Source organism: Acanthopagrus latus, chromosome 15 (assembly GCF_904848185.1).
Source record: "Acanthopagrus latus isolate v.2019 chromosome 15, fAcaLat1.1, whole genome shotgun sequence".
NCBI classification, from domain to species: Eukaryota; Metazoa; Chordata; class Actinopteri; order Spariformes; family Sparidae; genus Acanthopagrus; species Acanthopagrus latus.
The window spans coordinates 24333411-24349671 of NC_051053.1; the positions used below are offsets into that span (position 1 = coordinate 24333411).

Sequence of the window (16261 nt, forward strand, 5' to 3'; positions counted from 1 at the left end):
CAACGTCTAATTAGTGAGCAGGAGAAGAAGCGGCTGACAGCTGAAAAGAACAATAAAAAAAAATATGGCTGCTAATTATATCACTGTTGTGTGTCGGAGTTGTGTTTTTCCGTCACAGATAAAGCTCTGGAGCTCCAGCAGGCGACACAGGTTGGGTTGTTAATTATAAAAATACATGTGATGCTGTGTTACTGTGCCGATGTGACGATCCGATGTTCCTGTGACAAAGAGGCGTGAGTAAGTCTATGTGTGTGCTCTTAAAACAACTTTATGAGATCGCGACGATTACATTATACAGTTTGAGAAAAACTTAACTGTAGGATATTAACCTCTGTGTTTACCAAAACATTTTCAGTGATTGTTCAGACTGTAACAACACAAAGAAGAAACATCTGGAGACATTCAGGCGACTGCAGATATAGAAGAAAAAGGTCAAAACAAGAGAAATTATCAGCCGACAACAGACTATAAATGTCTTTAAGATATGAATCACATTTCCCGCATGATCAGGATCATTAGCAGCTCTGTTTTTTGTGATAACAACTTTAAGGCTTCTGTACGTGTGTAGCTCCAAGGCTTTAGTGTGTTAGTGTTTGGGAACTAAGTGTGTGTGTGTTTTATTCAAAGACCACTTTCAGGTGCTGCACTCGAACACATCTTCAGGCGGCCATGTTGTAGGACAGCAACTGTCCTCGTGGTTCAGTTGTGTGTTTGACTGCAGACTGATGGTTTAACTCTGATACTCCCTCTGTAAATTATTTTTGCATGGCACTGCACCAGCTTAACCTCCTAAACCTCGATAATACTAATCGCAAACTCGTGCCGTTTACTTCAGCTGAAAATAGCTTCTCATATTTTGGGTATTAAGGGTTTAAAACATTAGCATCTTCAATATGGCACCACACACGTTAGGCTTCCAAAATCACACCAGCTCAGTGTTGAAACTCTGCGCAGGGTTTTTGGGATCTAGGTGCTGAAATGTAAGCGCAGTCTTTTCATTAGACTGTCCTATCAGAATGACTTCGAATCGACCAATATCACAAGACTCAGGTTGGCTTTTCTTCCGTTGTCTTGCCTGTCATTAGAAGTTAGCAGTAAGCTTATTCTGCTGTGCACCAGTACCTCTGTCGCAGAAGGCTCCAGTGTAAGCAGACGGGCCGCAGTTGCAGGAAAAGCTGTTGGGTCTCTCCACGCATCGACCCTGGTTCTGGCAGAGTGAGCCGTAGCTGCTGCAGTGACCCGGACATCCGGCCTGAACCCCCGGGGTGATCTTCGCCCTCTCCTCCAGGTCCAGGGTGACGCCGTTCAGCTGCAGAGAGCGAATGCAACCTCGAAAGCCCTTCTGCCTGGACGCCGTGCCTCCTGAACACACACAGAGGATCAACTTCAGCAGGCGGGAAGACGTCTTGTCTTATATCTCTGTCTAGACTACACATGCAATACCTATCATTTTTTTGTCATTAACGCAGACAACTTTTTGAAAGCATAGTTTTAAATTTGACACCTTGAACAAAAACAAATGCAGACCTTTCATTCACAGTCTTTTCACAACATGCAGAGATGAATGAAAAGCAAATCACATCATCTCTGTCATCAGATGTGGACGTGACGCTGACTGATACCTGATCATAATTCTAATCGCTGAAAACACTCTTCACCTCCAGAGAATTTGCCGTCGCCGTCCTCATACCGGTGTTTTAAAATGACGAGGTGATGAAACACACTGAAACACAAACTGGCAGGTGAAATATTCATGCAGTTGGCTTTTCTGTTTGTCAGCCGAGCACCTGCTGATCGTCGAGTTATGGAAATTTGGCGAACTGTCAGTCTAAGTGACAGTCTGCTCGTCCTGCTGCACTCGCTGACTGTTACAGGAAAACATTTTCTCCCTTTTTCTCGGGCAGAATCTTAACTCAGAAAGTTATTGTTTTCTCACTTCCTCGAATTACGACCTTCAGCTGGCCCCAGAGTTCAGGCTCTGCAACATTATAATTGTCTCAGAGAGCCAAACTGGCAACCTCGAGACTCTCATGATGAGATAAACAGCTTTCCAAGACTGCGGAGATGATGAGGTTCATATGGAGGTCCAGAGTTTCGTCTGGAGCTGTCAGGAAAGGACTTCCTGAACTAATGGACTGGGTCCAAAAACTGCACCAAGGTTACTGGAAGGAACTTAAACTAAGCACACAACTTTTCACTGCATCAGCTGAAGGTGTTTTCTATCAATTTGTGAGGATTTTCTGTCAGTCTATTGAGTGTTTATAAAGGAATTACCTCCACAAAGTCCGGCTGTGCACCACACATTGTTGGGGTTTAGGAACAAGGATTGTTAAAGGTGGATTTATTGTCACTTTCAACATGGATCAATAACCGGAGACAGCACTGTGCAGGATGAGCTGGGATGGGTGATGAGTTTTGCTGAAGGGTTTAGTTTCTGTCGCTATCTGATATTTTTCAGAGGGACACAAAGATGTTAAACCACCAGCCTCGACCACGAGGGGTCGATGAAATTGTTTTTGTTGGTCAAACCGGTGGAGAAAAAGAAGGATGGTAAGACGAAGGCAAAGACACAGAGTAGTGCAACAATTCAAGAAGTCTATAAAGAGAAAAATCAGCTAACACCGACACCCCACTGACAGCTGGTATTAACATTTGATGAAGAAAAAAGGAAAAATACATGTTAAAATAAGGTGCAATGCTTGTTGATGATGATGATATGATTGAATCTGCCTGAGGAAGGTGTAAATGCAACCTGTGAAACATGCCGTCATCTCTACACAACACAACGCCGATACAGATATTAGTTTGTAGTTGTTGTTCAAGTTTAGAGAGCGAGAAAGAAAAAGAAAGCTGAAATGAACAAAACTGTGCTGATTGAATGTCTTATTTCTGAGATAAAAGAGCCAAAAGCTGCGTTACAACAGCGCAGCGTGAAATATTTAAGCGATGCAGAACGGAAATTAATCGTAAATAAAAGATGTACGGTAAGATCATCTGTGCAGATGTTCCACTGTTCTGCAACAAACCGACACAACCTGACATCATATTTTTAACTTAATATCGTCTATTACATATGCTGAAATTACAAGAGAGTACAAATTATTAAGAATTTGCTGCAGGCATTGTTTTTTGACGTTTACAAATGTTCCTCTAACTCAGCAATGCACAAAATACCATGATGTTTTTAGGGGAGTCTGGACTGTTTTGTCACACGTCACAGCCACACACACACACACACACACACACACACACACACCTATAAATAACTGGCTGTTAAGCTGCAGGTGGATGTGCCCGTCAGCTGGAGCCTCCTGCGTGGCAGCGGGGAGCTCATCCAGGCGAAGCGAGGCTTCTTTAACGTTCCGCTCGGCTCGGATGCGATGCCACCTGTCGTCGTTCAGCGGGGAGCCGGCCTCGACACGAACCTCCAGCGGACCGTTACCCACGTCGAAGGAGAAGAGGACCTCAGTGGAAGCTGTGTGAGGGGAGGAAGGAAATGAAGGTTAACTGTACGCAATCAATAAATCTATTCATCTTGTTATCTGTATCTCCCTACAGTCTGTTCCTCACTTATTTGCCAGGTGTTTTCAACAAACACACACAACAAAACACTGCGGTAAACACACGCCTTGTTGCAAAAACACTGAACCTGGGTGGTTTACTCATTGATTTCCAGAGTATAAAGTACCTTTTATCCTCTCACACCTTCTGTTGTCACTTGTTTCATTCCTCTTGTTACACTTTACTGAGCCATCACTCCCTGAAACAGTTTCACCATCTGTGTTAGGGATGAATGTGAAGTGATTTCAACCCAGTCGCCAGAATACATGTTAGCACATTTCTTTTGCAAGTTTTTGTTGGTTTAGGTTCAATTTCAGATATATTTACAAAGCACTACTTGGCCAAATGCAGTGCAATACCAGTGCAATGATTTCCCACAAAAGGAAAACCAAATGGAAGTGATGCGGGAGAAGTTTTTTTAAAGCTTGAGGAGGTCTGAGGTGGAAGCGGAGAGAGAAGCGTCACCTCCAGCTGAGTTCAATCCAGAAGAAACTTTAACTCCGAGGATGATCCTTAGGCAGCGCTTCACATCCTACTGAAGTCGAGATTAGACATCTAACCTGAGCGCTTTGACTCACAGCTGAGTTCGATCCGAATGAAGTCTTTGATGCCCAGGTTTTCCAGGAAGACCCCAGAGGACGAGGTGGTTTTAAACAGGAAGGAGATGTCGGCGCTCAGCTCTCCGTGGAATGTGGGAAAGTGGAGGTAAGACGTCTCCTTGTCAAAAAACGCAGCGTTCCAGACATTTTCTGCAAATACAGTGAAAGTTTTTTTAGTTTAAAATTCAGCTTGTACAACTTTACAGTTCTTTACAATTTATCTGTCTTGTACTGACACGTGCAGCGTGACATTAACTGACTTACTGTCTCCATGGCAACGCAGATGCCCCACTTTGTACGCGCTTTCTGAACCGGGTCTGTGGACATCGCCCAGCACCAGAGACCTGACAGGGAGGGTCTCTTTATGGGTCAGCAGCCCCGAGTCGTTGGCCCTGGAAGGAAGTGAAAGGATGACGCAGGAAAAAAAAAAAAGCAAAATAAGACTGAGTAGTTTAATTGTCATTTTCATCAGCTGCAGTAAAAGACAAAAAAACAGGAAGTAAGACGCAGTTTGACTCTGGAGAAAACGCACGGTACCATTCAGTCCGGTCTGCGTCACAGTTGCAGTGGTGTTTGGGGTCGACACAGCTCTCCTGCAGGCCGCAGGCGCACCGCTGGCTTCCTGGTGGAGCTCCGGCCCAATACGTCTGCACCTGTCCTCCACCTGGACCTCCAACCCACCAGCTGAGAGGAGGGCCGTCTGCAGCACACAGATACACCCATTCCTCTCACTCCTCTGAACATTTGATTTGACTTACATTGGGAGTTTTTCTGTCGGACAAAATACGATAAAGGAAACTAAACCAGATCCAGATCCCCAAACTCTGGATCAAACATTTCCTTTAATTTAGCTCAAGAGCTGAATCATCATGACTTCAGAGAGCTCCTACAGAACAGCATACCACATTATACATCTGTTTTCAAAGCTGAGCAGTAATCCCTCTTTAGGAGTGAACAACATAACATCGAGTGTGAAATCAGACGACGAGATCACACACCACTTGATCAGCAACACGGACCAGGCAGCGGCAGGCCCTCGCTGTGATCATCGTCCATCCGGTTCCTCCTGCTTGTACTGTAGAACCATCTGTTTTAAATAATCTCTACGTGGTGTCACAGAATACCAACAAGCCTCACCCGGCGTGTTGAGGAGGCGTGACTTCCTGCAGTGGTAGGTCAGCTCCTGCTCGCAGTGCTCCGACTGGGTAATGATGGCCGCCAGCTGCTCCTCCTCTGAACTGTACTCAAAGTGAGCCGAGTGCTGATTCCTCCCCGGCGACGGCTGGACTCTGGTCAGCTCCGTGTTGTTGTGCTGGATCACCATCCAGGTTTTGTCCTCTGATGGAGAGAGAGATGGAGAAAAACACAAAACACTGAAGATTATCTATTTTTACGTCTGTGTTTTATTTTTCATCTTTCATGTGATTGTGTTGGAAAATCCGGCGTTGAGATTCTTCACACATGAGAAACAGAAGCGGGATGAAAGAGTGAGAGTGGAGAGGAGTGGGCCTGTGTGTGTGTGTGTGTGTGTGTGTGTGTGTGTGTGTGTGTGTGTGTGTGTGTGTGTGTGTGTGTGCGTGTTAGCTACCTGTCATGTCGCAGTATATTAACTGAGGTCTGATGGGTCCGCTGCCGTCCACATCAATATAATAATACGCCGATGTGTTGCCTTTGTGTTTGTACGCCTCACAGGACTGCTCGTATATCGCTGAGGAGAGAGAGGAGACACACCTTCATCACCATCATCATCATCATCATCATCATCATCATCATCATCATCATCATCATCATCATCATCGTAATTTATGCTTTCATTATCCTTTTTTTTCTTGCAGTTGGTTTTAAACTGAAGCTTCCTCCCAACAATTATCACACAAAGTAGGTACTACACAAAATAAATAATCAAATATTATCACAGGAAACCTGTAATGCAGTATGCAACATTCTGCTATCAACCTTTTAAAAGTTGCTTTTCCTGAAACTGCAGCCGTGCAGGAAAATATTTAGAAGAACGAGTAAACACCTCACGGAAACACAAAATAAGTCAAAGCTCCAGGGTTCAGAATAGTTTGGCAAATAACCCCTTTGGGAAAGAACAGATTTAAAAAAACAAGCTGTAATATGTTAATTAGCGGTTAGGTGGATGTTGTTTCCTTTACATCGGTTATCTCTCCGCTCCAGTCTTTATGCTAAACTAATCTACCGACGGCTGGTTGTAGCTTCGAATTTAATGGACACATGAGAGTGGAAACAATCTTCCGTTCACTTTTTCCAAAACACTCTTTGTTTTGCTCATCAGCAACAACAAAAAGCGTTTTACATTTCTGGTGCATAGTATAACGTCAAATTTTATCAAAATAAAAACACTTTCAAATGTGAAAAGTGCCAAAAGTGCCTCTTGGCCTCGTCTACGAGTAGAATAAAAAGTAAAAGTGCACTTATCCTGACAGCTCACAGCTGGTAGCTAATTTATAATCAGAGAGAAACACACAAAATGTAACTGCAAAACCAAAAATGTATGCGAACAATAAGTTCTTATTGAGCCGCGGATGTTGTATCGGATGGTTCTTCATTATACTGAGATTCGTGGCACCCCCCCAGAAGAATTGCAAAGTTGCAACAAATCAAAATCCAACGTACAAACATATAAACATATAAAGGACATTGCCAACATTTACTCTGGCGGTTGGGCTGACAACAGTCTCTGAAGATGGGAATCCATCCTGAATGACATTTCGGTGGATGATTGCAAAGGGAACACTTTACTTGGTCTTTAAAACAAAACAGTAACACTACATCTGAAGTCTCTTTCACATTAGAGCCACAAACAAGCGTTTTTATTTCTCTTTATCTCCCTCTCTTGTTTCTCCTCCTCCTCTCAGTCTCCTTCTCCTTCCTTTGCGTCGACTCTCTCTCAACTCCCCGTACAAGTATGACTGCCACAAAGAGTTTTGATCTCAGCCTGACCTTCCACCACCGTTACATCTGCGGGGACTTCAGCTTGTAAAGCAGCAGGTCGTGTTGCTAGAGGAAGCACACGAACAAACAGAGCCGGCGCTGTGTGCGTGACGTACAGAACGACAAGAACCAAACAAAGCCTCGGGCCCTTACAGCTGTGACAGGTGGCGCCGCTGTAGCCGGTGGTGGAGCAGTTACAGTGGAAGGTGCTCCATGATTGACTGCAGCTGCCTCCGTGTTCACAGTGACTCAGAGAACACCTGAGAGACGGAAGAAAAGCAAACATCAGACCCAACACTTGCTTTAACCTTGCAACGTGTTTTAGAGGTGAGTTCAGTGCAGTTTGTACGAACATGAAACATGAATTACTTTTAGAAAATCACACACCGGCTGGTCAGGGAGCTCCGCCTGGATGATGGCCAGTTCAAGGCTCATTATTATTCTGATTCATTTTGTGACATCGGGTGCTTTACAGCTCTGAGCTGAACTTCATGGGGTGTTCAGAGTGGGATTGGTTTTGGGAGAAGTTTGATGAGGTGATATGATTCAAGGAAAGACCGATTGAATGGATCTTACACATGACTTCCACGTGTCCCATTCCAATTGTAAGATTAATGATTTTTACGGACAGAATTGGGGAGGTTATGTTTAGGTGAAAGAACTTCCTGCACGGGTCGAGGAAAAGTTTGGGGGATTTATCTTTCCATCACTAGGGTGCAGTGATTTGGCCGTTCCCCTTTTTTAAAATGAGGGTAAATCAGAGATCAAGACACCCCAGAAACTCCCAGAAACATTTGTGAAGGAGCACGAAATATTATAGATAGTGTAAGACCAGAGTTTACTTGTCTGACAGCCTTAGATTTAAATGTAAAAAGGTAGAATAATTATGTTAACGTTAAGGAAAGGTTTCTTGATGATAAGCATCAAACACTTCTACTGTCACCGTAGATGAAAGTAATTGTACTGGTTAAACCACATCCACGACTTCTGGATAATTGTTGTTTTTATCTGTTCAAGCGATTTGTGAAGAATCAGATTGAAATGATAAAAAATGACATCATTGTTTGCATAGCAGGAGAAGATGAGAAAATACTCCCCCTCTTGTTTTTCCTTCCTTCCTTCACTCCACGACAGCAGTCACGGTGCACCGGAGCACAGCAGTGACTCCCTCAGTGTGAACATGTGTAACTACATGTGTGTGAAGCGGTGTGAAGTGTATTTCCCTGCACCAGTGAACAGCTGAGGACTCCAGACTTTCATCACAACACAGACTGGAACAAAGCTCTGTAAACTATGCTCACACACTCAGGTGAATATTTGTTTTCCCGTCGATCAGCAGCGTGTTTGTAGGAACTCCGCTGTTTTGTTTCTGATTGGAAAAAAATAATCCCGGAGTTACGATTCTGTCCGCAAAAAAAAAATCTTCATGTGGGTTTTCCTCACGGTTCCGTGGCATCCAACACATTTGAGCAAACTCTGCAGCTGTTAACTCACCGTCAGGACTGAAACAGGAGGTGGTGGTGAACAAAACAAGCAAGGGAGGAGGAGGGAAGAGGGACAAAGAGAGAGACAAAATGATGGAGTTGCTGCAGAAAGCGAGAAAGAGGGAGAGGAATTAAAGTTGAGAGATGGACCGAAGGAGGGGAAGTGGGGGGGGACAAATGGGATGACGGTGGGGATGAATGGAGCTCGCCGACGACTGGGTAAACATATTCGAAGGGGGAAATGAGGTCAGCGAATTGTGACTGCAGGGAGACGGAAAAGAGAAAGGGAGAGGGAGAGGCAGCATGTATTTTTAATCTTTTAGTCCGTGTTAGAAAAAGCCTTACTCAGCAGGCTTGTCACATGGTACTGCTCGCTTTTTAGCACCAATTTCTTTGCTTTGCTTGTTATCTGGAAGTAAGCTGGGATGGAGGCAGGTGCAGCACTTTGTAAAGACTCCACTACTTTGTGCTTTTAAAATATACGCATTATAAACTCTGGCAGCCTATTGTTGCCACGCTTATCTGCAAATATGCATGTCTTGCAGAAACATGTGTCTCTTTCTTTCCGAGTGCGCTGATGGATTCGCTGTGCGCACGAGCAGTCGAGCAGCGTTTATTTCTGGGAATGACGACGAGGGTTGGAGGTGAGGGGGCTGGAGAAGTGCAAATCAATTTTTCAAGTTGACATTTTCTTGAAACAAAAAGCTGCACAGAGGGATAATATGTACGTTGCACAGCAGCGGGCTGTAATGATTTTGGAAAAAAAAAAAAAAAAAAAAAAAGGTCTGATGTCATGTTCCGTGTTAGTGGTCACGCACAACACAACGCTCAGAGGAGACGTGGAGCCCGACCTGACATTTAGTTCAATGCAGAAAGAGCAACGAGAAATCTTAGAGGCCGTGGTCACTCCACTGTTTAATGACATGGAGATTATTGATTTTGTCTGTGGATTTTTTTAATGAACAGCATCTATGTAGGTCTGATAGATCTTATGTTCCAGACATATACGACTTTTATATCCTATAAAATATAATATTGCCCGCCAAGCAACTGTCATCCACCTGCTTTTTTAAAAAAATGCACAAGTTAATCCAAAATAGATGCACAGAAACCTTTAAGAACAGAATTATAATGAACCCAATCACCAGATTTTTAAAGGAGCTCCAAAACTACAGGGGACAGCATAACCCCCCGTTACAGCAGCTCACTATACTGGACTCTTGTGGACTCATTCAAAGACAAGGATACGGTATGGAGGTGATTTACGGCGGCTCTGACCTGGACTGTGACTCTGGGGATGAGAAGACACGCGAGGCAACATAAAGCTCAACCCATATACATGTCATTTGAAGGTTATATGATACATAATGTACAAAAAAGTTTATGTTATGTATTAAACATACACATCTTGTTTACCCATGGGTTGCAGAAATGTACAATTCCATATTATTTATGACATTATGGCAGGTAGGCTGTTATAATGCACCAGCAGCTTAAACTAAATCTCAGCACTTCAGGATGTACACTTTAAATCCTGCTTTACTCACCGGAGAGTAAAGTTTTATTTACCATTTGGAAATAGTTTTGAAAAGAGCACTGGAGTCCAGATGAAAGAAAGAAAAAAAAAAAAACAACCTGTAAGTGTTAGCAAGATGATAATAGTGACGATGATCGTCTGGCAACAACAATTGAGAAGGCAGAGGCAGAAAGCGAAGCGGGCAAATAAGAAATTTATTTCCAAACCTGCCAATACTCCCTGTCCACTGACTTGGAACAAAATATCTCAGGATTTTTCCAAACTCGATCACACAGTGAGGCACAGAGCCAATCCACTCTAAATGTGTGTGTGTGTGTGTGTGTCCAGGATAGTTTATTCTCTCTGTAATAGTCCATAAAGTGCGCTACCGCTGCCTCTCGCAAATAAATCACTTTCTGAGGAATCAACGAAAAGCCAAAACCACATTTCAGCTCAGAGAGAGAAAAAAAAAGAAAAAGACGCCGCTCCTCATATGATGCCAGACGGACAAAACAATAACTGGACGGTTTTCTTAGCGGGGAAACATTTTGGGAAACGCTGAGCCAAATAAATCCCTCTGTATCCAATCCACTGCTGTCTAATAATCCTTATGTAACCCCATTTCACAGGAAACCAGCCACGGAGTCTTCAGAGGGAGATTAACTGGGTTTACAAAGGAAGAGTGGCAAGAAAATAAATCTTGACGATGTCTGCTAACACAGAATATTCAGTGTTACGTAGAAACATTTCCTACATAAAGCTAAAAAGCAAATGTACCTGTCAATGATGCCACACATGTCAATCTGCAGGTGGCTGTAGTTTCCCATCATCCTCTGCTGCACCATGATTAAGTCCACCGGCTGGTCGTCCACAGCCAGCAGACGCATGCAGCCCTGGAAAGCCCTGAAGGGGTTCATACACTCCGGGCTGCTGTCGTCAGGAGGACAACCTGCAGCAGGAGAGGAAACGACGTGAGTCGGCCAAGTCCAAGAACAAAAGCCTGTTTATGCATGTGTTCATCTGTTTGACCTCCAAAGAAGAGCTGACTTCCTGTGGTGACAGGAAATGAGGGACTGGCGTGTGCGGAGGCTCCTTCGTCTCTGTCCACGGTGACGGTCAGATGTCCTCGTCTGGACATCAGCTCCACAGAGTGCCACTGACCGTCATTCAGAGCAGAACCTGAGGACAAAGATCCACAAATATCGACTGTCTTCATCTGAATTTCATGAATGTTATGATTAGAATTTCAGTCATTCATTTATCGATTCTCTGTGATTGCCTTGTGTCGCAGGGAGGCCAGAGGTCGCTCTGACTGTTGAAACTGATTGTGATTCAGTATTTCAGCTCAAACACTCTTCTGACTCAGGCAGAAATATTAAACAAGGTAAAGTTTTATTAAAGTTACATTTTGTCTGGTTCGCCTGACTACCAGAATTTAGAGCAACAGGGGACCGAATGAAACCCATCGTTACCTTGAGTCATCTTTTGGAATACAGAGGTGAACAACTTTTTAAAATATATAACAAAAGGTCTTGTAGTTTTAAGACATTTAATTGTGGAAGTATTTCATATTCTATATCTAACTCTGAGGTTCAGGGTCAGACTGACCTACGCTGAGCTCCAGCGGCGCCCTGCCAGACTTGTGGATCTGTAAATGGAGCCTGGCTCTGCTCAGGTACAGCCACACCGTCCCCCCATGCTTTGGGAGATCGAAGGTCAGAAGCAGCCCCGCTTTGTTCCACGTCCGAAACTGAAGCCCCACCGACGCGCCCGTTGATGACGGCTCTGTCACCCCTGGCAGGCAGAGGAAGCTCTCGGGGCTGGTGAAGGTCATGGCGACAAAAACAGGCTCAGAGCAGGAAAAGGTCACGTTACCCTGAGATAGGTGGGGAGGGAAGAGATACGGAGAGAGAGGGATGATAACCAGTAAAAGAAAGGAAAAACACGATAATGAATGGATATGAATTCATTTCCGAGGCTGTGTGGCAGCGCCGTGATGCACACAGATCTCATCAGCAAGTCTCCTTAAAGAGCGTGAGCTTATTACCATAATGATAATAGCCCGGCTTAGAATAAGCACGAGGCAGAGCAAACTAAAGGCAGGCAATGTCACCCAACAGCTTTCTAAGGTCAGAGAGGAAGTTCAGGGGGAGCAGGAGGGCTGAGAGACAGAAAAATAGGGAAGAAAGCGGGAAATAAAACTGTGATTAAGGGACGGGGAGCAGTCGGACGTCTCTGCGGGCAGGCTCGTTGTTCTGAGAAGTGGTAATTACAGTAAGTCCACTGCCAGAGCAACAACAGTGATATGTTACATCCCAGGTTCCCTACTGGGTTTCTATTTTCAGTGGAGTATGCAGCACACAGACACCTGATCAAATCTAAAAGCTCTTTGCGGGGGAGTTAAAGCGATATACAGTAACTCAGACTGAAGAGGAGAATGCCGTAGAGATTCAGTGGCACGCAAACACACACACACACACACACACACACACGCTCACACGCTCACACACACACACACACACACACCAACATGTCGTCTCATTTACACTGAAGAGGATGGAACTGTACTTCTTTAAATGCTGATAAGTGCACTTCAAGATGACATTTTCACTTTTCAGAGATAAAGTTTGTGTACTTAACTTATCTTACTCTTTTGCCTTAACACTTTTATCATCATGACATTGATCATAACGTGGTCAACAGTTTGCAGATAACAGTGATTGAAACATAACTGAGAGTATAAATCTGCAGTGTAAGCGACAATAGTTCAAGGACACCTCGAGGTGTCTTACCGTGTTTCTGCACCGACATCATCAGTTTGTTTGCGGTCAGCCGAACACACGGTCGGCTCAGGTACATTATCAGCTTTTGATGCAGCAAAGTTATGTTGCTACGGTAACCAGCAACTTAATAAGCGGTAATTTGCAATGTGGTTAAGGGCCGTGGTTTAACTGCTAACTGGATGATTCTACCTAACTACCAGCCTGGCACCATGTACAAACGATGCCATGCTGCCAGACCAGTTCAAGAACAATTTGGGGACACACTCTTCCACCTGGGCCCAACTTCTACTTTTAGTACATTAACTATATTAGGATGCTAGTGTTTGGAGGTATTACTACTATTCCACCACTGTTAATTGTCTTGGTTTGTGAGGTGCTAAATGTCCCAGTTCACATTGTGTTGTCATGTATCTCATATCTGATCAGATTGTGGATCCACAGTGGTAAATAGAAATCCACACACAGACACACATTTCATCTGCGCTCTGTGAGCCGGTTTACCTTCACAGTGACCCGCTGGTCTTTCTGTTTCGCGAGGTCCACCAGATTCACTCCATTATAAACAAGGTTTTCCAAACAGCCTTTAAAGTTTCTGTGCGACCCGACTGACCTCCAAGAGCCGAGGACCCGATCTGCTCCCACACTCATCTGCACGGAGACAAACTTCAGCATAACACGCACATAAAACCACATTTTATTTTGTCAAATTTGAGCAACTGTGACTCCATGTGGGCTTTTATGATGTCTGTGTGCAGCCCACACCGACACAAACACACCTGGTCGTGGTCCCAGTGGGTGAATCTTGGTGGAATCTGCACCCACAGTGTGTTTTTGTCCACGGTGAGGTTGAGGTGGGTGCTGTGATGCTCCACCGTGACGTCATGCCAGTGCTGGTCGTCTAACAGGCTGCCCAGAGACACCAGATGCTGGGCATCTGGAGAGGAGCTCCTGCCTGGAGGAGGAAGACGCAGCTAGATGAGGTAAAAGACAATAATGCGAACGATCTGCCAGAGAAAGTTAAGATATTGAATCTTTAAAACAAAGTAGAGTACAATAAATGAGAGCAGACGCCTGAAAACTGATACTGATATCAAATATTTGAGCTTGCTGAATGTTCGTTCTTCTGGCTGTCAGCTTGTCTCTTTTGTTAATTCTTAAGATTTTTCCTCATATTTTATTCAGGGAAGAAGTCCTGCTTTGATATATTCTCCTCTGTCTCCTTCTCTCTCTCTCTCTGCCTCTCTGGGAACAAAATGTCCCTGCTAGTTTCGTACTCGTGACCGGCCTCACATCTCAGAGGCAGAACCAAATCTACATCTACAGCTATGAAAGACCGAGAAAAGGCAGGTGATAAAACCAAACACTAAAGGTAATACAGAGAAGAGATCGAACGGCATAAATAAATGACAAAGGAAATGCTGTTGGCTCTCTGCACTCCCCCAAAGTGTTGGCAGAGCTGCCGAGGGGGAGGCAGACCTAAATGCACTCGATCATTAAATATGAATTAGATATTGTTTGAAAGGAGACAACGTTGTCTTTGTGGGAGAGGAAATAAAAGAGACAGGGGAGAGAAGACAGACAGAGGCCCAGACAGAGTCAAATGTGTTCGCTCATCAATCATCATTGATCAGTCAGACAGACACTTTGGCACTGCAGAGAGAGACGGGAGAGAGTGAAGGAGACAGACAGATGAAGAGGGAGAGAGTGACGAGTACTTAATCATCAGCAGACAGATGTGAGCACATGTCAAAAGGGAGAGGGAAACGGGGAAATGAAGGCGAGGTCGAGTGTATTTAATCGTTACCAATACACAAATCTTTCATTCGACATTCGCGATGAACGCAGCTGCAAAATATTAAAAAGGCTCCGACGAACTTGTACAGGAAGCCAGCTGTTGGAGAATGTGCATGGTGCCCCGAGTCCTTCGTAAAGAAATCCAAAGTCTCGCTGCAATTCAAAATGTCCACAAATAACAAACAGGCTTGCATGGAAAACTGACAGAGACGGGGAATGTTTCGTTCTTCACGTTATGACACAATACTGAGTTTGTCCCCAAAATCTTCTATTGCATCATTATCGTCTTGGGCAGGATGCAGTGATGGTCCTGTCATTAAATCCCTGCAAGAGAAAGTAACCTGCCAATTGCAGTAATAAGTATCTGTTTAAAACCAAGTCAAAAACCTCTTATTACACTTAATATAAGACAATTCCATCTAGAAAGTGGCTTTTCAGTGAGATAAATGGGACTTAATTTGAGGCAATTTTAACTTTTTTTTCCATCAGCAGTTTGTCCAAACATCTTGGGTTCATTGTTTTTGTTGTTGTTTTAGATTTAAGTGTCATTTTCCCGTCTCGTTTGTTCAGACCTGGCTCTGTAAGTGGGAAACAAAGCTGCACAACACTATTAGAGCCAAACAGCAACAGGTGGCAGAGGACCGGGGACGGGGAGATGGAGGGATATAACTAAGACATATAAAAGTTGAAAGACGGATGTGGAGGTTGCTTTCTGTCTGCTTAAAACGGTGATTAAAAAGGTGATTATTTCAGTAGCGTTATGTAGCTCCAAATCATCTTACATTTACGTTCTCCAACATGCGCCGTTGTTCCGACGTAAACCATCTCATCCTTTTCCCAGTAAGTAAACAATTTTTTAAAGTGAACTGTCTGAACTTCTCCTGTTTTTATTACACGAGAAGCTGCTTCAAGTTCCTCAAAGCCGGCTTTGCTTCTTACAGCTTGGCGTTCTGCGTTAGATCGTTCCAGACAGCTCCCCGAGGCAATATCACCTAATCATCGACTGCCTTGCGTCTGCTGCTACATCTCTGAATCTAATTTTGTTGGAAGATATTGACAGGTCTTATCAGATGTCAGCGGGACTGTAATCACCTCAGCACTTTCATTTTAATTCTGTTCAGCTTAAATGATCACGACGGCGCACATAATCAGTCAACAGGGGCGTGACGTGAAACCCTTGGACCTGCTCAGAACAAGTTCTACTGGAGGAAAATGTATGAAATCCTTTTGAGAAATCAGAGAAAAGGTTATTATTACATAACATTCCACTTCTGTTTTAGTTTTTACTTTTGGGAGACTTTTTTCAACATGCATTGACGACATGAGTTTAAACTTTGTTATTACGCAGGTGCTGTCAAATTGTCAGAACTCTGTGCGCTGCCAGAATCAAGCAGACACTGTAATTGTTTCTTTGTTCCTTTTGTATTTTATGTCTGCGCCTGTCTGCAAAATCAGTCAACACCATCGGCGAGTTTTAAACATCAGCAACAATCAGCAGTCTTTAAACATATCCACAGATACGACTCCAGAAAGTGTTTGAAGACGCCTCGCTTCAAAAAAACACTT

At 43.9% G+C, this 16261-nt stretch overlaps 1 protein-coding gene across 2 annotated transcripts in view; it reads right to left on the reverse strand.

Annotated features, from left to right (window-relative positions):
• Window positions 1-16261, reverse strand: part of LOC119034180 (contactin-associated protein-like 4) — a 66453-nt gene that overhangs the window by 12940 nt on the left and 37252 nt on the right. For both annotated transcript variants that reach the window (XM_037124969.1, XM_037124970.1), the window contains exons 6-18: window positions 13678-13853; window positions 13403-13549; window positions 11727-11994; window positions 11148-11297; window positions 10896-11067; window positions 7272-7378; window positions 5749-5868; window positions 5298-5498; window positions 4698-4860; window positions 4425-4552; window positions 4140-4310; window positions 3257-3475; window positions 1123-1362 (exon numbers count right to left, since the gene is read on the reverse strand). In XM_037124969.1, coding sequence (XP_036980864.1) covers window positions 1123-1362; window positions 3257-3475; window positions 4140-4310; window positions 4425-4552; window positions 4698-4860; window positions 5298-5498; window positions 5749-5868; window positions 7272-7378; window positions 10896-11067; window positions 11148-11297; window positions 11727-11994; window positions 13403-13549; window positions 13678-13853 — 2262 coding nt within the window. The remainder of the gene's footprint in view (window positions 1-1122; window positions 1363-3256; window positions 3476-4139; window positions 4311-4424; window positions 4553-4697; window positions 4861-5297; window positions 5499-5748; window positions 5869-7271; window positions 7379-10895; window positions 11068-11147; window positions 11298-11726; window positions 11995-13402; window positions 13550-13677; window positions 13854-16261) is intronic.